Consider the following 20,863-nt stretch of genomic DNA (forward strand, 5'->3'; position numbering starts at 1 on the left):
AGAGTGTCTTTGAGTTTTTTTTATAGTAATAATGGAGAATTTGTAATATGATGAAATTATTACTCAATCGCACCACGTCATGCAGATCCCCCGATGAGCGGTCTCCATGGCAACGTCGTTGAGGCTTGCTACCGTCAAACGTGGTCATGCTAACTTACTGCAAAGTTTTACGTTTTTACCACTGAATGAAAATGGCTGACAATTTGTCGTTGAAGGAATCGGTTCTGGTCTATTTAGACAGAAGTGGTGGCCTTCAAAAACTGTCCGAAGACTGTAAACAATTCAACGGTAAGTCTGCTGTGAGAGGGATGAAAAGAAAATAGCTAAGGCCAGTTAGCATGGACGCTAAAACCACCAAGCTACATTTAAGCTAGGATTTCCCCTTTTTAACTATTGTCCCTCTTTTCAGATCCTCAACACACCGGGGCAGTGTACAGGTTTTGTATCAGTGTGAACCCCTCTGATGTGATAGAGGTGGATCCAGTATTGGGTAACTGTATTCTGCATGACCCCCTAAGGGCAACTACATTGTTTCAGTCTGTAAGTGAAAACAGTGAGCAAACAGGTATCTAAAATGAAATGTAAACTTCTACTGTAAGGTTAACAACATTTGCCTAATTCCTTATTCAGGTTTGCTTCCTGGCCCTAAAGACGCTTTCACTTGTTGAAAAAATACACACAGAGAGTCAGGTATGAATAAATACCACAGCTTCTTCTTTCCTGTGGTTGCAGACAGTGCTATGTTTATCTTACCAGTAGCTATTAGTACATTAACATTGCATTTGCGTGTATGCAATTGACTGGACTGGATTATCAACTCTATGTAACAATGTCTCATGTGGTTGCTTTTTTGAGGTGAATGTAATTCTGAAGTTGACACACCTCCCTCCTTTCCCTGAGTACACGATGGACCTTTGTAGTTTTCCTCGTAAATATGGCCCCATGAGGCCTGTCTCCATGGAGGGCCTGGTCATTGCCATGACAAGAGTCACAAAATACACCCAGGGAGCCCGGTTCCTCTGCATTAATGATGACTGCCCCTGCTGTACAGGTATTTCAGAGAAGACACTGTCACCTCTTTACCTTCATTTTAGGTTTCTCTCAGCTTCTAGTAGCACAGACTACACAGACAGACCACACTCAGTTGGGTTTGTTCACACAAAATCATATGTTTTTAAAGCAATCCTCAGACAGTGGTATTCATAGACTTAAAAGTGGATTTACATTTGATTATATTTCCACAATCCTGGCTCTAGGGTTTCACCACATCCGAGTCCATGCACCCGGAGCAACAGAGTCAGCTACTGTGAGAAATGACTTCAGCTGCATGATCTGCAACTCCCAACTGAGAGAGGACGTGAAGTTCAGAGTTTTGGGGGGTGACAAAGTGAACATTACCAGAATTGTTTACTGGGTAGAAGTAATTAAAAGAAAATAATATTCATTTTTATATTCTGCATGTGTGCATGTATGTTATTGTGGAGACAGACAAACAGCTTGTGGAGCTGATCCATGTCAAAGCCCTGGATGTTGTAAATGCCCATCAGCAAAGATCACTCAGATACCAGTCTGTCACCCTGTTTCTCAGAGGTAGGTTTGCATAGGTTTACAAGTTTACAGTGTGTGTGTGTATATATATATATATATATATATATATATATATATATATATATATATATATATGATATTTATTGTGATTTATTCAATTATCTGATAATTGCAACATAAATGTTAGAAAAACAAAGCCTACAGCCCATTTTAATCCAGAAAAGGTGAGGGTACTCTGGCAGCAGGTGAAAAAAGTACACTAGCAGCATGTTATCACAACACATCATGATCAACATCAATAGCAGCATAGATCGAAAGATCACAATATCAAAGGTCCACATCAGAGTAAACCAATCATAAAACAACAAAGAATACAAATCATAATATAAACAATACAGAGTGGGAGGAAGTCTACCTCTGATCTGCTTTTTCAAGCAGGACTTAAATCTCTGTGTTTCTTGGCATATTTAAGTGTCTTTAAATCAGAACAGCTGTAGACACAACACAAGAATGATTCTTTTTCTATAGAAATGCTGAACTTAACAGCATAAAAATTTGTTCATCTCCCTCTGGTGGAGTATGAGGGCACATCCCTGTTATAAGGACGTTTTAAGAGTACCTAAGGTGTTTTTGAACTTTACAACATACCTACAGTATGAAGTTATTTCATTGCTTTACTGTGTATTCATCCATCCTTGAATCATCTAAAGTTTTGTTCTAAGAGTCTTAGCAATGAAATGATGCCCTGGTATATGTGTTATGAGATTTGAAAGTATACTGCATGACAGCTGAAGGTTGCAGAGCAATGGCGTTGGACTGCAAATCAACCAAGGAGCAGGTCAAGCATTCTTGTCAGGATGCAGCCACTCTGCTAAAGAGTCCTTGACTGGGCCTGACCAGTTTTAGAGACTCTTTTGTGTAGCTGAAGTAATTTTTTGTTTGCTAGTAGAGAACAAATGAGTACTTTGAGTTTTACTGGGTTAAAAGGCTCCGTTTTCATTTAGAAGTCAAAATATTAAATGACATAATGTACTGTAGATTAATATCCTCAAAATTGTAAAGGGTAATATTTGTTTGTAAAATCTTATTCTCATCCATTATATTCACTCCCAGTCCTGAATAATGTGGTTGTAATAGGTTATGTTTACACCCAGTCAGATGTATTGAGGGTTGTCATTAATTTTCTCTGGTTTTCTAAATGAGGCTAACTTTGGAACACAAACTTAGTGGGGGAGAGTTCAAATAAACAGATTTTTGTGCAGCCAGCCGCACACAGTGCCTCAAGGAGGGATATTAAGTGTTTCTGTCCCCTCTAATAACATTGTCAAGTCGGTACCCCTGAGAGCTTAGTAAATCTCAGCACCAGAATTAACATATTCTGTCGACCCAGTCCTGGTGAGGAATTCAATACACAGGGTTCCCGTTACTAAACATATGTGTTAATAAGTGCAAGGAACACTCATTAGCTGGCTGTGCAATTCGCGCACAGAGAAATCTTTGTTCTTACGGCCTCACTGTGTGTTTCTCTTGGCAGTAGTTGGTAGGTGGCATGCATGTTTCTTTAATAATCGCTAGGAAGCAGAGAACAACCCCTTTGAGTGTTATTGCTTTGTTTGCCCTATTCACATAGATGAGCTGTGTAACTCGATGAGAATTGGTCGACTCTACAGGGTGTTAGGCATTCCTGCACACGTGCACCAGTGGCCCAACATCACCTGGAGTGTCGAGGCAAATACCGTCCAACCATGGGAGCCAGAGTGTAAGGCAGTAAATTATCTCATATTAAATCCTGCTTCAGATCAACAGAAATCCCTGCCACAGACATACTGATAAGAGATGTAATCTCAACACTTGTTTTAAATGGTTTGTTCTGATTAATCCACATAGTTTCCATATGTTATATGCAACATTGTGCATCATTGCCATATTGAAATATCTCCCATGTCTCACAATTCTATCTACAGATCCCCATAAAGTCAGTGTCAGTTTCCAGCAGCTGTTGAAGGCCACAGCTTCCTCTCCCTGGAGGTTCCCTGCCATTGTAGCCCACTGCTTTGGTTTGGACATTGCTCCGCCAGGCTTGTACAACACACTAAAAATGGGCTTGTTGCTGAGCTTGGTGCAGACCAGAGCAGATGAAAAAGACACATTTAGCAACTTGGATCTCCTAGTTATCACCACTGACACTCTCATACTAGACAGGTAAAGAAGAGTTAAGTTATTTTAATTACGCAACTTAGTGCATCCTAAATGGACCAACTGCATACAGAACCTGAGATTTAATCTTCCTCATTGCCCATCACCCTTTGTGTTTGTGCTAGACTAATGGCATACAGCTTGGGTTTGGCATGTCGTGGGGTCAGGCATCAGGCCTCAGGGGAGATGTTTGCATCTCTGTCTCGGGACGAACATGGAACAGGCACTGCCAATATCCATGCTGGCTCTGCCTTGCTAGCTACTGGGGGCATATGCATGTTGGGCGATCTTGCCTGCTACAAAAAGGACAGGTTGGATTCCATTCAGTCAGGTATAACACCAGAGTGATTCATATAATATTAAGTTATGGCCTTAGATAAAAGGAGAAGAGTCTGTCAGCTACAAGGATGATGGATAATTTCGGCCAAATATAGTCATTGGTATGCTTTCCTTCTCTGACTTCTTCTCAGTTCTGGAGAGCCGCACAGTGTCTGTGTTCATCCCAGGGAAGAAGTATGGTGAGGATGCTGACCAGCAGCTTTCCTTCCCAATCCAGTGCAGCTTCTGGGCCCTCACAGACCCCTTTCAGCGCTCTGGGAGGGCAGACTGTGCTGTGCTGGGAACAGCAGTGAGTCCAGTCACAACACAGTGTTGTATTACTAATGTATAGCTCACTTAAAACATACTCCGAATGTGGACTATTGGGTCTAAATTGATACATTTTTGTGTAAAATATATTGTGTCTTATATTGATGAAACTTAGGTTTGTGTTGTACAATACACTCAGCTCAGAAAATGTCACATCTCATTCAACTGAGATGTTGTTTGTAGACAGCACAGGCAAAACAGGAAATTGAGACAATTTACTTTTCTTGAGGGAAGTGCCCTGCCCAGAGAACATTACTTCACAGCAGAGCCCTTGAGATTAATCAATGCTGTTTTCTTCTTTTGCAGAGAAGAGGTAGACAATAAACTCTATAACAACTAAAACACAAGTTTCTTTAGAGGATTGTCTTATCATTTTAGAATGTCAGCAGGTTACCAAACAGCACATAAGATAGCTTTCTGATGGCCAGACTCTTCTTTGTGAGCAGGAAATGGGTTCCCTACCAATTCAGTTGGCAGATGCCTTTGGCCTGGTCATTCAGTGTAGGGATATGGTGGGAGAGCAGACCCTGCTTGCCCAGACTGTCCACACCCTCCAGCAGGCAGTAAAGCCTGGAAAACCCCTCTACCCATTGTGCTGGGAGTTTTCTTCTCAGGACTACCAGGAGGTTAAGAAACATCTACTCTTGCTATGATGTCCTTTGCATTGCTTTGTTAATTATTAAATACACAGTGTTGATTTTTGTGTTTATATGCTTACCTTAAATCCCAATTGCTGCTCTCATTTCTATGTCTTGCAGCTGTTAGCCCATGCACAAAGTTTAAAAGTGGAGCTTAGTGCTGGAGCAGAGAAAATGATCCATGGTTACTACATGGCCAGCCGCAGAGTCCGAACACAGAGTCAGGGTGTCAAGATGTCTGTGGCCTCCATCAAACTACTGTAAGCACTATACTGCAAAATCAGGATGAATAATATTCCATCTTCTTTCTGCATTACAACCAGACTGTGTGCAGAGATCATGAGTCAGTGTCCAGTGTAATGTCACTATCATCCACTAGGTGGAGAACTCTCATTCAAGCCACATCTTCAGATGACTATTTTTCATTTGGTTATGACATATGTTTACAAACCTTTTCCACTATGGTGACATATTTTATGTGGAACTAAAACTGTGAAAATAAATCTCTTTTCAGTTAGACTGCAGGAAGAAAATGTCAAATTAAGTTCTAATTCCCAAAATATTTATATGACCTGTACCACTTTTGATTAATTTATCTGTTGCCATCCTACTTGATACAAATTTAAACTACTTTTCATTCACTGTATTACTTGGGCAATCATTCATTTATAAATGTTTCTTTTCATGGTTTTTATTCAAAGGGTCTCTTTGGCTGAGGCCCACTGCAAGTTATGTCTCAGAACACGCGTACTGGAGGAAGATGCTGTGATTGCTGTGCTCCTCTGTGAGAACTCAGTCACTCTCAAGCACGGTACCCCCCCCCCCCTCCCATTTCATTACTTACATTCTATCATATATGTCCTATTATTAATTTAGGTCATGTTATGTAATTAGTTTAATGCTATCCTGTATTATCTGTTTGTCTGCTTAGAAGCGTTTAAAGATGCACACAACACACAAGTAAAGTACCGTATATATATATATACATACACACATACATACACATACATACACACACACACACACACACACAGACACATCTTAACCATTTCATTATGGTAGATTATATGATGGCCATGAGTATTTGTTATAAGCAATGAGTGCTCTGTATGTTAAAAACAGCTTCAAAAGGTTTTTTCCTCAAACATGTGCCTCTTCCTACAGGGGCCTCTGCACTCGCGATTCCACCTGATGCAGTGTTTCCCTGTGACCTGGTAGATGTGGATAGTTTGCACAGGAGAGACACAAGCCTTGATGAACTTCACCAGAATATCCTGCGCTTCATTTACGCCTACGCACCGGGAGCAGATACATACATCACAGAGGAGTAGGGCCTCTCCAAAGATCCATAAACAAAAAGGTAGGTAGCACAAGATCACACTGACCATAAACCATGATAATGAACATGTTGTTCCTTTCATTCCTTTATAGTTAGTATATAATACAGATACAAATCAAATCAATGCAGGTACACAAAAAACTTTTAATTTAATGCAATGGTGACAAGGTTTCTGGTGATAGTTGACTAAGATCTGATTACAACATATGCATGGAAACAGAAGATCAAGTCAAGGCATTTTTTCTTGTAGACAAGTTTTATTATTTAAAAAAATAAAATTCTACAATTACATCAGGTCTCTGTCGACCTGTGATCCATCTGCTTCAACACCACCATGAGATATGGAAAAGACATTCAGACAAACAACAGATTGGAGGACAAACACTATTATAAGTAATGCAATTAATTACTGGACTGAATACATATTCCATTTTGTAGTATGATGTGCAAACAAAATGTCAACTAAATATCAATATACCATTATTATTACAAGTTGACAGGGACTAGGGGTCATACTTACCTTTCAAATTGTGTTCCCCTTTAGACAGGTCAGTCCACTGGCTCTGTAACCTTGCCAATAAATAAAATATATATATCATCAGTTTAAGTGAAAATACAGTGATGGGTATGGTTTTACAACTTTGTCTTTAAGTTCAGTTAGTCACATTCTCAGCAGCCCATTTTGGTCTGATGGGTAAACGGCGAAAAAGTGAACTCATCATTACTACTTAAAAACGGGTTAAAAGCAGTGACGTGAACAGGCCACCTCAAACGCAAAACAGTGAATACATTTTAGAATCAGATTTACTTACCAGGGATGAGATGAGGTGCCGCTCACGTTTTTGTTCCATTATAGCAGCTGCTTATCTGTTGAATATGGAAAGTTAATGTGACATTTCTATACACAGACGTTTTTTGTATAATATTACAGTGTCAAGGTGGCATTTCCTGTCTACATGTGAAACCTTTGTTGTAAATGCATAAAATCAAGACCACTGGGACAATGTAGTAGACAGGGTAAAACTAAGGTTGCAGCTGGTAATTCAGTAGTCACAATCTCACCACTGTGTTGTCTGATGGGTAAACGGCGAAAGGTGAACTCATCACTATTCCAGCTGCAAAAGTTGCCAGTGCTCAACGTTTGAATTTTTTTTTTTTTTAGACTTAGCACAGCATTAGCTGTGTCTGACTTCTGCCACAGAGTAAGTTAATGAAACTTTAATGAATTTAAATCATCTTTAACTAGGCTGGACTAGTTGATGCTTTCCTGTCATTCTAGTGAAATAATTAAAATATAACAATGTTGTTACAGCAGCATAAATGTATAGCAGTGTATACAAGAAAATACTGTAATAACTTACCTTCTCATCAGCACAGGTGTATCTCTTGACACCAGGCATCTATGGGGAAAACAATTACAAAAAAAAACAGGACTGAGATTACTTCAAAGAAAATAAAAACCAAATGCCATTCAACTTTTGTAAAAACCAGTTTGGACTGATCTTATGCTGGAGATTCAGTTAGTCACAGTTTCACCACCTTATTGTCTGATGGGTAAACGGCAAAAAGTGAATTCATCACTGTGCCAGCAGCAGGAGTGCCCTCTAGACATTACACAACCAAAATCTGTCTAACACTTAAGCACTCACCTTAGAACCACACAGTCAAGACTTGAATTTGGCCATCTGTAGTTTGCAGTGGTGGCCTGACATCTGAAATCAAAAGGATCACTGAGTACAGATTCCACTAAGCACTCTGCCTCTGAGCTCATTTATTATAACAGATCTTCAAATTTTGTTTGAATAATGACACGCATCTTAATATTACCTTATCAGGTGTGCCAGTCATAGCTGGGATTGGCCATCCTCATTAGCACTCCTAAAAAGACAGAAGCCACATACATTTAAATGCAAATAATTTTCAATCTTTATAGTTAGTTTCAATATAGTCATCCCTTTAGACAGCCATGATTTTACCCCACAAGTCTGTCGCGGTAACCTCTCCAATCCACACAACTAATTACTCTCAGGAGTGACGTATTGATTTTCAGCTTGCATGAATAACATGTACTGAAGGAATAGCCAATATGGTCAGGACTGATGACTGATCACCCGAAGGTCAAAGGGTGCAGTGTAACACAGCTTGGGAGCACGGCTAACATCGCAGGCTTGAGGACGGGTTCAACAGCAGGTCTCGACCTCTGCCATGACCTTAGGTCCTCAGAAGGGATCATGATGACTTTCCACAGTGAAATAATGGGAGAGGGCAATTCCCTGACCAGCCGCTGTTCTGCTGACCTCTGGACAATACCAGATATGGACAGTGCTGTAAGAAGCCGAATGACACAGAGGGCATTTTTCCCTTTTGAACTGTCTAAAAGAATGATTTATTGCATTACTTCAGGGATGGGGCCTGTCTGCAGTGAGACATTGAAACCGCATTACTGGTGGGTCAGTCTGCATGTGTGCTACATATGCTGCTTCTCGCTAGTTTTTCTATATAGCCATGTATGCCCTTATGTGCAACAACACTTAACAAAATGAGAAATGCCCTAAGATCAGACGTGATAAGGACCGAACAGAGCTTTAATAGTCAACATTACATGAAATCTCATTCCAAGTCCACCTGCGTTAAGTCATACGTCCTTACTTCATGGCTGAGCAGAGAGAAATTGATGTGCGATGCTGAATGTAAAATACAAATACTGACTAGCTTTGCTATTAGAAAAAGACAGGTTACTTCATCGTTAGTATGTGAATCATAATGAAAACCTTTTGCAAAGCAGCTGCAACATGCGCTCCTCTTACCCACGTGGCCGAGATGCTAACTAGCTTTATGCTAACTACCAACAGCCACGTACTAAAGGGAACTCCGAATTAGCTTGGAAGCATGTAGACGACGTTTTAAGATACAGACACATACAAACACATTTCACAGTTGCTTACTCACGTACTGAAGATTAATCTGAAAGAGGTCATCGTTCAGTCGAGACGTGGGGGGAAAAGCATGACCGCTCACCACGGTCTCTGCTGGCGAAGAGGGAGAGCTTCCGGTCCGTCTTCCCGTCACTGCGCCTAAGAGCTGCGCAGTGCAGCACATGAAGCGCACAGCTGAGCAGCAATTCAGTGACCAACATCAATCACCTCCGACTCTTTGACGCTTATATTTAAACTGCAAAAGTGACTAATGCCTGCATTCTCTCCGTGTCGTTAACTAAAAGCACCAGGTTTGTGACAAAGAAGTGATCTATGGTGGATTTTCTGGTTAACTTTATTTTCTTCAGCTGACTACATTTAAAGTATACACGAGTCTTTTTGCATAATAATTAGCATGACTACAAACTCCCTCATTTCCTTCAAAAAGTCTACAATAAACATATACTGCCCTTACCCTTTCATATTAAAATGTTGTGATTTACCCATGTATTTAATAATATTTGAAAAAGTTACATAAATATGGTCAGATCAATTAGTTCAAAGTTAAGTAAATGAACTTCAGTGTTGAACAGACATAAGCACCATCGTACCACTTCTGCCTCCACTGAAATGTTACATCGTTGAAATGTTTAATGTAGCTACAGATGTTCATTTTCGTATTCACGCCATTGAAATGTCTGTTGTTGATTTGTATAAATATAGGTATTTCTTGTTTGCTTTCTTTTTAAGACACTTTAAACAAAGCTGAAACATGATCTATCTATTTTTCTTTCCTTCTTTTTTTGATGTTTAGCTCATTGGATTTCTAGAGTCTAACCAGTCAGGAGGTCTGCTGTACATCCTTCAGTCAAGTGCAGTAAATCTGTTGCGAATCAAATTGTTCATTTCACCTGTGAAAATCCAATTCTTTAATTAACCCTAACGCCACCACAGTGGTAACTGACTGACAACGACCGATGACAACAACAGTCTTAAATGCAAATATATAGTAAATCAGTGTTGAAATAAATAAAGATAATACTAATTATAGGCTAATAATAATTATCATCATACTCCTACGACGACAACTACTACCACCAATATTATAATTATTTGATTTGATTTGATTTTTATTATAAATAAATAAGTAATGCCCTGACAAACTCAAGATGGGCTTTTAATTATTGCACTTTTTATTTTTAATTTATGAAATATGCCCAATTGACAAGGGCATTTTCATTGATTATTTATTATCATCAGAACCCGAGGAGACGTCTTCTTTCACTGAAGTCATTTATTCACAAACACATTTACAGCCATGCATGTAAAAAAATAAGAAGGAACATGAGATGAAGAGCCTCCATTGTTGACTCTCTGACAGACCACTTCACATGACAGATGTTAAGTTATTCACACATGCATTTAGTGCAAATGTTTCAGCTCAAAGTGCACACCTCAAGCATGACGGGCTCGTTACCCCATCTCTACAGATATCATGCCTGGGACATGTATGGAGCTGCACAACGCAGGACAAACAGGATTAGCCAAAATAACAACAGAAACATCATGTATTCCTTCTCAAAATTTGTACAATAAAACTCACATAATATATTAATTTACAATGTCTTCCTATCGGTATAGGGCTTGATGGAAGTGAAATCAGGTAGGCTAATTGTTCTACAATCATAAGACATATGCTGCTGCCAAAGTAAAGAGCATGAACTCATGCAAATATGAAATTGTTTCATATAAATTATTTAAGCCTATTACTGGGAGGAGGACGACGACGGGCCTTGATTCTCTGACTCTGAAGTATTTGTGGTGTTCAAGAACTGTCCGGTTGCCCCGACGTACAGTCTGGATCGCATTGGCCATTTCTGTGGAAGATATTAATTTGTTAATAGCCTGAAGTAACCTCTAAAGTAGGCCCAACAGCTAGATGATGATGTTGCATGCTTTGAAATTTTGTTACATAATCTAGAAGGTTTTTTTCTTTTTCACTGTAGAGCCACAGTGACTGCAGAGAGAAGTTTCGTTCAGAAATTGTTTATCAAAACTAATTTCATAATATTGACAATATTTACAAATAAAAACAGATTAACACCTAACACGCCATTATTATTATTATTATTATTATTATTATTATTATTATTATTATCATCACTGACCTTCACTGGGTGCAGGTAGCCTTCACCTTTCAATGAGTGTAACGCCTCTGTTTGTTTTGTGCTCTCTCCCTCCTCCGTGCCTTCCTCTTGTAGTGTTCGAGTCAAATGGGCAATATAGGTGGTGGCCAGTATCAACACGTCGAGTTTGGACAGCTTGGTGTCCGGCGGCACTGACGGCAAAGTTCTTTGTAGCTCCAGGAACGCGGTTCTCAGGGTTTGCACTCGGCTCCTCTCCCGTGCTGCGTTAGCTGCCGCCGGGCGTCCTCTGCCGCCGAGCCCGCCGGACTGGAGGACCCTGGCCCGCTGGAGGTCTCGACGACGACCGTCCGGACTGGGGCTGGAGCTGGGACTAGATGCAGGGCTATCATCCACCACCGCGCCGGAACAAGTACCGCTGTCCATTCGGAGCGTCTGTCTGCCAACCATCAGGGTGCACTTACAGTCCTGAAGATTTATATGACAAAATACAAGTCACTAGTCGTAGCTCAACCCTGTGTGTATATGGAAGTTTTATTTGAAGTTAAAACAGTTAAAAGTTAAAAGACTATTCTAGAGACAAGTTCTTAATTTTTTACTTGCCACTCTTCTAGCTTTAACTTAACTTTTAACTTATTTGGTAATCTACAATATCAAAGGTGTGACATTTGTGTTATTTAGCTATTAAACCACAACTTCTTATTACTGAAAATGTCTGCTACCAGATTGCAGGGTGCTCCAAATTAAACAGTCTACAGTTCATCCCTTCATAAACAAAACGTGTAAAAGTCAAATGACAGAAGAGACAGCTGTCCACAGTTACACCAAAGACATCTTTATGCTGGTTGCTCAGTGGCACGTCAGAAGACCTGCAGTACAAATGAAGTCCCTACCATGCATTTTGCCAGCGTACAAACTCATCTGAACTGTTTGCTTGGTGGTCTGATATGGAGTTTACCTCTGGTATTTCTCAAAGGCGCTGTCTTGAAAAACGACATGAAGGCAATCCAAAGAGGACTTCAACAGGACAGAGAATTTGCTCTTCACTGCAGAGTAGTCCCAGTCGACGTCCGGCTTATCCTTATAAAGCGGTGCGTCTGCAGGAGAGGTGCGCAGCAGTCCCCGTACGCGCATCCAACACCTCACCTGTGTGCGTAAAAGTCTCAGGAGCCCTTAATTTATTGGATACAGAAAGCGGTGGACAAGTATTTCACTCCGACGTAATTAATCACTCGCTCCATAACACTCCCTCGCATTGGAGAACACGGCTCTTTTCCCTTTCCCAACTTATTTCAGTCTGAGGGCGGCAGAGGCTCGTTTTCAACGCCAGAGGCAGAACTCTCTTTTCCTTTAACACTGATATGTGGTGGGCCATATCCCGCTCTAATTGGCTGCGAACCTGACACTGTATTTTTTTTAAGCCTATCAAAAAGTGACAACGGGAAGAAATTTAGTTAAAATTACCTCAAAAATGTCATGGTTAAAAATAAAGACTACTCTTTCAAAACGTAATTTGCAATAGACCATGAAGACAAGCTGACATGTGTAAGGTGATATGCAAAACATTTGACTAATTGCCAGGGTGTCTTGAATTGCAAGCTCATTGGAACAGCTAATAAATAAACTCCTGCACTGCAATCAACAGGCAGGCATTGAGGAAATTCTTGCGAGACTCATAAATTAATCACTCTGATTTCTCGGGCTCCAAACGGAGATGTCGGCAAATTAATGAAAGGAATTATTCATAATATGTATATCCTCGGACTGTTCTTAATAAACATTGTTTTTGTAAGGATGGAGTAACAGTATTGCTCCCGGCCACTAATTATAAGGTGAAGTAAAAGAAGGTTAAGTAAGCTTGTTTCCCTAATTACCCCGCATCTTTCAGGGGTTACACACCCACGTGGATCCTTAAAACTCATTCAAACATTTAGCAACAATGATGACAATAAATACATCCAGTACTGTATTTGCTATAAAAGAGGACGGGATCATTGATTACAGTTGTTTGAATAGAAGCATATGTTGTTAGCTTTGGATAATGTAAAGCCTTGTAATAGCAGGGCAAAGTGATCATTTAGTTGTGCCATTCTGCATCTTGTGGATCACTTATTTGCCAAATGCACGCAGAAGAAAAATTACACACACTATATCGGCAGTAACAATTTGAGGATGAACTTATTTATATCCTCAGACCCAAAAATTATAATTAGAAATGTACTAGCTGTAAAAGTAAGGGAAGGAAAAGTGTACATACCATACATTCTTTTTTTATTATTTTTTTCAACAATAGTAGAATATTTCAGCTTCAGTAACCCATTTATAACAACAAAGATTTTGTTATAAGAAAAATAAAATCAAAACCTCTGAACATATGTTGTGACAATAAAAATTCCATGTTTGAAATCAGGTAACATAGACTATATGATCCATGAGATCAAGGATATTTCAGCTATGGGCATCACACCAAGCAGATGACAGTGACTGTTCTCTGAGTTGCTCAATATAAAAGGATAAACGATCTGCAGCTGCTATGACCAAGTTGTGTAAATTAAGCAGTAGCATTGTTAGTCCTGTTAGGGCGGTGGGTGGGGAGTTCATGGGATTGCTAGGTTTGTCTTAAGCATCCACATGACTACAGATGGCTGAGGAGACAGCCACATAATTGAGAGGCCCATTCATAGGAATCTTTAATTTTTGCGCCCTGTGAGATCAGATAAAAACAAGAGGAAGCATTATCAGATTATGGGTCAACCATCACAGAACTGCTCTCCTACAATGACTGTGGTTTAAAATTTAGTACATATTTAACAGAGATTGACAGTCCTATGATGATATTCCCACTATATAAATAAACCTGCTGATCAAGACAACATCATCACAAAATAGTTATTTGCAGGTAAGCAGGAAGATTGAGGGAAATAAAAATGACTGACATAAAATAACTGGTGCCATAACACTGATCTAAAAAACATTTCTTAATTTTGGGGAGAACTGTAAAAGAGATGAAACTTATCAACTTAACAGTTGACAGAATTTTGATCATTTCGTCATATAGGATATAAATTCTGTATAACGTCTGGTTGTATAGTTGAAAAGATATAACATCATAATTTAATGTCCACATAAGCAAATAATAAAATAGTCAGTCAAAATGTCTACTCTAAGGCTAACTGAGATCTGTGTTAACAACTGGACCTGAGGGGCTGCTGCGGCTTCCACCTCTGCATGCCAGCATGGCTGTAGATGTGACCAGGATGTGGACCCTGACCCATGTTAAAGTCATCTGGAATATAAACAAATCAAAGTCATACATAGAATACATACACACATACACATGCACACACACCAGACACACACACACACACACAAATTCAAAACTCAACCAGCATAACGAAGTAAAGAAAGATGAATGTGATGACAACAGAAAGTACTCTGAAAGTCTTTAAAAATCCAGTTCACACTTTTTTAGTGGTTTCCAAATTGTATTGAAGACATACTGTATGTAAGGATGTAGTTCTTTCTTAGTATTGTGTCTATCTATATTATCACACTTCTAATACACTTACATAATCAATACATACACTAAATCAAAAACATAGCCATGCTAAAACAAAGGATAGCGGATAAAAAGCAGGACAATTAAAAAAAAAAAAAAAGAATTTAGCGACTTACTTGGTAAAGGTCCTGACAGCATGTGTGTGTTGTTTTTTTTCTTCTTGGCCTCTTTAGATGCTTTCCAGTTAATAAGGAACTGTCTGGTTAACTCATTAATTTCCCTTCCATCGAGAATCTCTGCAAAAATGAATAAAGAATTTAAACATACAAAAATTAAATTTGAAATTTAAAAGTGAACAGTGTATTTTTTATTTCACCATGAAATTAAAATAAATAAGAAAAGGTTAGGGTTATGTAAATTTTGGGTTAGTCAAAGAAATAAAGTGCGTTTATAGATTAGGATGCCATTAAGCAAGAAATTAATAACATTTTACCAAGGCTTTTGCATACAGTAATCAGGCAGTCTCTGTACTTTGGTTTTTTACACACAGGATTGCCACTCAAATCCATTTGAAGCAGCTGAGGCCAGAGACTGAACACATCCTCTAACTCCTGCAAATGCACAAAAAAGAGAAATTTAATCTAGTATGTGTGGTGTATTTGTTTTAACCACTAATGTTTTAAATGGCAAGACTGTGTCTCTATGCTATGCTCAGTATGCTATGCTCAGTAACTAAAAAGGAAACAACAGAAAACCTTTTTTAAACAAAAATACTGCATTTTTATGATATGATAAATAATCAGAGACAAACATCAGCCAAATGTTTAAAGACTTGCTATAAGTGAATGGTAATGTGAAGTACAAGGGGCCAGTGGAAAGTGCATAAACAACATATCAGTCTATTTTAATAAACAGTGTCGCCGGTGTCATGTAACTACAAGTTTTCTCCTGGGGCAGTGCGAGGCTGGCTCCTCTAGCGAGTTGCCTGCAGTTGTATGTTTATCTAAAGGCACATTAATCCAAGCCTGGAAATATGAATACTCTCTGGACACGCTCTGATTGTTCATTGCCTTCCTGTCTTGGCCAAAGCGCTTCCACTTTTCCAGCTCGTGCTGCAATCAGTTCAGAGGGGACCCCTGAGCACTGCGCGCTCCCAGGCTTTGATAAATGATCGTGTCAGGGCCGTCACTCAGAAGGCCCTCACTGAAGAGCAGCCCAGCGCCAAATTGCCCCCCATGCGGGGGCGTGGAGAACAGCAAAGGCTGGATACGCGCTGAGCTTTGGCTGGCTCTCTTGCCTGGACTAATGATGGGCCAGTTATGAACCTGCATTTGACCAGGACTTCGATTCCCCTGTCCTCTCTGCCCTGCACACAACTAACGGCCTCTGAAGATGCTCCCCATTTGTCACCCTGGCTGACTGCCTGTCATAATCTATTTTAAAAATCCATAACATTTCCTCTAGATTCTGACCCAATGACGTGGAAGAACAGATCGATCCTTTAGAGTGCTGTCTTTGCAGAATCAATAGTGGCAGATGGGTTGTATAAATTATAGGAGATATCTGCTAAAAATGACACATGTACAACAATTACCTGCATCACCGTTCTCAAAAGAAAATCACTTATGCTGAGAAAGTAGCCTTAGCAAAGTAGTTAATTATAAAGTGCTTGAATGTGTCATCCAGGTGTTAAATACTGGTTAAAAAAAGAAGAATCAAGCCCTTTTAAATGAAGCCATCAACCTTTGCAGGTAATATATTAATTCCCAAAAATTTACTGCCATCAGAGAGTGATCCACAAAAACAAGCAGGTCATTTTTCAAAGAAGCAAGAGAGCATAAATCATATCTTTACCATAGATGAATCTCCCATAAAGTTAAGTACTGGTGGTTTAGGGTATCAAATAGAGGATTCTAAGGCAGAGAGGAAAAATCAGCCTCCCAAGGAAAAGGAGAAACTTGTGCTTGTTTAAAGCTGTCAGTGAGAAAAGTCTCAGGGGAATGGCTTGCTGATTTGTTGAATAATTCTGACCCTGTGCAAGTCATGGAGACTGGGAACCTATGGCAGGATTTGCAGGATTTGGTTCTTTAGAACCCTGTTCTCCATATAATTTCACACATCACTGCAGAAAGCCAAGGAACAATGTTAATGATGACCTGATCAACTAATAAATAGTATGTTGACTTTAATGCAGCGTGTCATGTATAGTTACTATGATGTGGTATTATTTACTTTGACTCCACAGTGTACAGCACGCAGTCAGTATCTACTTCTGCCACACTGGAGAAGAATTCTTGAATGGCAACATGTTTCACACACACTTTTACTTAGGTTTTTCCAAAAGTTATATTTACCTCCATATTGTGCAATTTATTGTCAGCAGCAGAAAAAAGCTGGAGTTCTTTCAGCACTGCCAGGTCCCTGACATCATCAATGTTGTTATTATTGATATTCAGGACACAAAGAGATTCCTGTGAAAAAAAAATCAGATTCACAAAGAAAGAAAAGTTCATTTTACAGTTAATAGTATGACAGAATATTACAAATAAATTTCACATTGTGGACCCTGAAAGAGAAGCTCTGGGAGAAAAGGAAGAGAAAGACAAAAAGAAGCACATCAATAAGATATATTTTCTGTGGTCAAATGTTAAACCTTAACAGTTGTTCAAATATGTTACACAACTTCCCAGAAAAGGGCAAAAATCACACACATTGCTGTCCTCAAAACCAAAATTGTCAGACAATTTTTTTAAGGTGACGGCTTCTGAGAGGAAGAATATTACAGAACTATTGTGTGTGCCCAAAATAAATTTATTTATTTATCCATTTGGATTAAGCATCTACATTTGCTCTCTTTATACGCCTGAACTGCTAGGATCGTGTCCAAATCATACTCTAGATAGTGCTGTTGTTAACTATTCGTCTTGGTTTGAAGTTCTATAACGGCACATTTATAAAAAGCTGGAACTCTTTACATTTGCACAGCAATTTCTTTAATTATCCAAACAAACAAGAAGCTGAGACTTTTGGTGTGTTTATCCATGGCCTGCCTTCAAGCAAACAGACCTAACTGATTTGTCAGACCAGAGAGAGCAACAGAGGTCTCTTTGACATCATCAAACCAAGCACAATATTGCTTTTACATGGATCACTCGTCTCTGAGAAATCAGAGATATGTGATAACCTACCAGGTTGATACACCACACATATCCTTTTGTGTAATAAGTTTAAATTCGGCTTTTCTCTGACCTTTTCATTACTTAAAAAACATATATAGTTTTAAATGAAGAGAGACCAAATCATGTAGGGAGTGTGTGGCAACCTTTTTTTTCTCATACTATATTTGTACTGAACAGTGTAAAAATAGGTCATACAGCAAGTGAGAGGAGAGTCCTGGGGTCAAAGAGCAACTTTTCCCCTGGTGCCAGCTTCTGATTCTCCAGATGAAGCTCCTTGAGCTCACTGAGCTGCTCTAAGCCCTCTACTACGGTTACCCTGTTTCCACCAAGATACCTGCAGAGAAGAAAGGCCGCACACATGTTTATGCAGACCTAAAACAGCACAGGACAACAGTCAGTTAAATTTGTCTACTTACAGTTTGGAGAGCATCTGCAGATTAGAGAGACTGTCTATATGAGTAATGTTGTTGTTCTGCATATAAAGATGGGTGAGGTTGGAGGCAAAGCCAAGGTTGCAAATGTTTGTGATCTGATTGTCATAGAGGTAAAGAACAGTGAGGTTTCTGCACATGGAGAGATCACCCTGAAAATAAAATGACAACATGAGGCATAAAAGAAAAGAAAAATCAACAAATTAAAACCTCAGTGCCAATAATGGCTACTTACAATATCTTCGATATTCTTGCCTGAAAAGTGGAGGTGGGTAAGTGTCTTGAGGTATTCTGGGAAGGAGAGGCCCCTTTTCTTTTTAAAGTAGTTTCTAGATTTAGCAATCAGATCTATGTTCAGATGTACCATGGTGGCCCGTCACAGACACTGCTTCAGAGAGGATCCTTTTCAGCTTCAGCCAAGCATTCAGCCCGCAGCAGTGGCTACAGCTGTGTGTTTGGGAGGTAAAAAGACACATATAAGCTGGAATAGACCTTAGCAGGCAGACAAATGTTACTCTGACGGACTATTTACTAATGCCAACTTACTTCAGCATTACTAATCGGGAATGACAGACAAACATTAACCTTGTGCAAAACTTTAAATGGCATAAAACCTAACTGTCAATTCACAATTAGTGATAATTGATGGAAGAAAACATCACTGTTTTCCAGGAAACTTGCTAAGAGGCCAAAGGGTGAGTGACCACTCAATTTGTGTTGTAATTAGGGTGGTCAATTCCCCAAGCAGTCTGAGCAGAGCCCCCACTACTTCCTTTTATTCAGTACCCATGGGGCTTGTATATTAGCTTGACCTGACATTGAGATATAAAACCACACTTTGATCTCACTTTGCAAACAAGCATTATTATACATCACCTCTCCATCCGCTAGTTATACGGCAGTCAATAAGTGTAGCTACCTGAGTAATGGATATAAAGGAAGAGGGATGTGACAGCAGGTCTTTTCTACACTTGATCTCAAAGCATCGGACCGAGGCGTGGGGGACAAGAGGCACTGATCGATACGGCAGAGCTGAAGTATGGACAGAAGCTATCGGCTAACTGAACTTATTCACCCCTGGGCACCTTCTCTCTGGAGACTTGTGAACAGCAGTTTATCACTGTCAAATAAAGTCATAGCTGTCCGGGGACAAGACATATCCATTAAAGTCAATGCAGATAACCAGTGGCGGGTGGTGATGGGATCCCCATGGCTGGAGAGGCCCCAGTACAGTCAGTAGTCTGCCTTCATAGCTAGCTTAAAAGCTATTGTAACTCCGGAGCATCTTCTACCACCAAATTTAGCGTGAATTATTTCCCTTATTATGATGAATTTGACCATGTGTAAAATATGAACTAAATTCTCCTACCTCTGGGATCAGTAGCAAATTTTAAAACGCGGACTAGCTAAACATTTTTTTAAGAAGTTGCGAAGCATACCGCGAGTTCGGCTGTTTTGTTTGAGCCAAGCAAAAATGCTGCCATGGAAACCACGGAAGCAGCGCGTCAGTGAGGTCACAGAATTTGGTGCAACACCGGCGAGGCGGAAGTCAGCTAATTCGTCATCTTGTTTGTTATGTTAGCTTTAGTAATATTATTTGGGTTACAAACAAACATTCATAACTATTTATGCAATTTTAGGACAAGAACAGTATTTACTAAATTAAACAGCATATTAATTTAATTTTAATTTTATACATATATATAGTTGTATAATTGGATGTAAAAATAAAAAAAAATAAAAGAGAAATGGATAGAAATAAAATTTGGGTTTAGGAATTTACTGTATTTTAGAAATGTTTCAAGCTATTTTGTTGTGTAAGTGGTATTTTAAGAATACCACAAATTAAGAATAAATGCAAATAAAAAAAGGTGGATCTTAATAATGTTCTTATGATGCACACATCAACACAAACCATATCAACTGAACTACATAGACACTAAAACTTTCTGCAGTTTATATTTTCTTACTTGCTCTCTCTATGCAGCTAAGAGGACCTTTCTCCAAGCTGTAGTGTCTATCTTTCAAGGCAGCATACTGTGTCAGGACCACAACAGTCTTCTCCCACTGTTGTTAATCTATTTCATGCCATGACCTCGGTTTCCTGTGAGGGAGTGACTTGCCACCACTTATGCAGGAGCACATGGTAGTGAGGAAGTGTGGCACTTTCTGAGCTGGGTTCAGCTTCTTCACACACAGCTCCACAGTTGCAGAGTTATTTCTTCTGAGAGCCAAACTAAACATAACATCTCCAGATCTTTGTGGGGTCATTAGATCTATAGGTTCTAAATACTGTATCTTCCCATAACTAGTAATTATGAGTCAT

At 39.4% G+C, this 20,863-nt stretch overlaps 3 protein-coding genes across 12 annotated transcripts; 1 reads left to right on the forward strand and 2 right to left on the reverse strand.

Moving 5' to 3' along the window:
• The first annotated feature begins 52 nt into the window (after nt 1-52).
• mcmdc2 (minichromosome maintenance domain containing 2) lies at nt 53-11,683 on the forward strand. 3 transcript variants are annotated; one of them, XM_071485251.1, is made up of 15 exons: nt 53-288; nt 410-540; nt 631-690; nt 856-1,051; nt 1,257-1,379; nt 1,489-1,590; nt 3,179-3,307; nt 3,513-3,750; nt 3,870-4,075; nt 4,215-4,372; nt 4,839-5,018; nt 5,151-5,290; nt 5,732-5,841; nt 6,195-6,390; nt 11,546-11,683. In XM_071485251.1, exons 1-14 carry the CDS (start codon nt 186-188, stop codon nt 6,359-6,361), a joined length of 2,043 nt encoding a protein of 680 aa, XP_071341352.1. In that variant the 5' UTR covers nt 53-185; the 3' UTR covers nt 6,362-6,390; nt 11,546-11,683. The 3 variants fall into 3 exon arrangements, with proteins under 3 accessions (XP_071341352.1, XP_071341353.1, XP_071341354.1); XM_071485252.1 differs by having other exon boundaries at nt 5,732-5,814; XM_071485253.1 differs by lacking the exon at nt 4,839-5,018.
• LOC139625366 (transcription factor 24) lies at nt 6,607-12,401 on the reverse strand. 5 transcript variants are annotated; one of them, XM_071485263.1, is made up of 9 exons: nt 12,322-12,401; nt 11,453-11,896; nt 9,323-11,161; nt 8,197-8,247; nt 8,019-8,081; nt 7,731-7,769; nt 7,182-7,236; nt 6,890-6,939; nt 6,607-6,687 (listed from the first exon to the last, which is right to left on the reverse strand). In XM_071485263.1, exons 1-3 carry the CDS (start codon nt 12,322-12,324, stop codon nt 11,051-11,053), a joined length of 558 nt encoding a protein of 185 aa, XP_071341364.1. In that variant the 5' UTR covers nt 12,325-12,401; the 3' UTR covers nt 6,607-6,687; nt 6,890-6,939; nt 7,182-7,236; nt 7,731-7,769; nt 8,019-8,081; nt 8,197-8,247; nt 9,323-11,050. The 5 variants fall into 5 exon arrangements, with proteins under 5 accessions (XP_071341364.1, XP_071341363.1, XP_071341360.1 ...); XM_071485262.1 differs by having other exon boundaries at nt 6,607-6,690; XM_071485259.1 differs by having other exon boundaries at nt 6,607-6,939.
• Nucleotides 12,402-13,682: 1,281 nt separating this feature from the next.
• Nucleotides 13,683-20,075, reverse strand: ppp1r42 (protein phosphatase 1, regulatory subunit 42). 4 transcript variants are annotated; one of them, XM_071485257.1, is made up of 10 exons: nt 19,907-19,978; nt 19,457-19,676; nt 18,773-18,984; nt 18,523-18,689; nt 18,302-18,440; nt 17,282-17,398; nt 15,421-15,538; nt 15,104-15,223; nt 14,627-14,714; nt 13,683-14,132 (listed from the first exon to the last, which is right to left on the reverse strand). In XM_071485257.1, the coding sequence occupies exons 3-10, from the start codon at nt 18,902-18,904 to the stop codon at nt 14,048-14,050; spliced, it is 966 nt and encodes a 321-aa protein (XP_071341358.1). In that variant the 5' UTR covers nt 18,905-18,984; nt 19,457-19,676; nt 19,907-19,978; the 3' UTR covers nt 13,683-14,047. The 4 variants fall into 4 exon arrangements, with proteins under 4 accessions (XP_071341358.1, XP_071341357.1, XP_071341359.1 ...); XM_071485256.1 differs by lacking the exon at nt 19,457-19,676 and having other exon boundaries at nt 19,977-20,075; XM_071485258.1 differs by lacking the exon at nt 19,457-19,676 and having other exon boundaries at nt 18,523-18,536; nt 18,902-18,984; nt 19,907-20,028.
• Nucleotides 20,076-20,863: the final 788 nt, after the last annotated feature.

The sequence above is a fragment of the Trachinotus anak genome, unplaced genomic scaffold (genome assembly GCF_046630095.1).
Source record: "Trachinotus anak isolate AG129_WGS33_773 ecotype Australia unplaced genomic scaffold, CSIRO_AGI_Tana_v1 ptg000009l, whole genome shotgun sequence".
In the NCBI taxonomy this organism is placed as follows: Eukaryota; Metazoa; Chordata; class Actinopteri; order Carangiformes; family Carangidae; genus Trachinotus; species Trachinotus anak.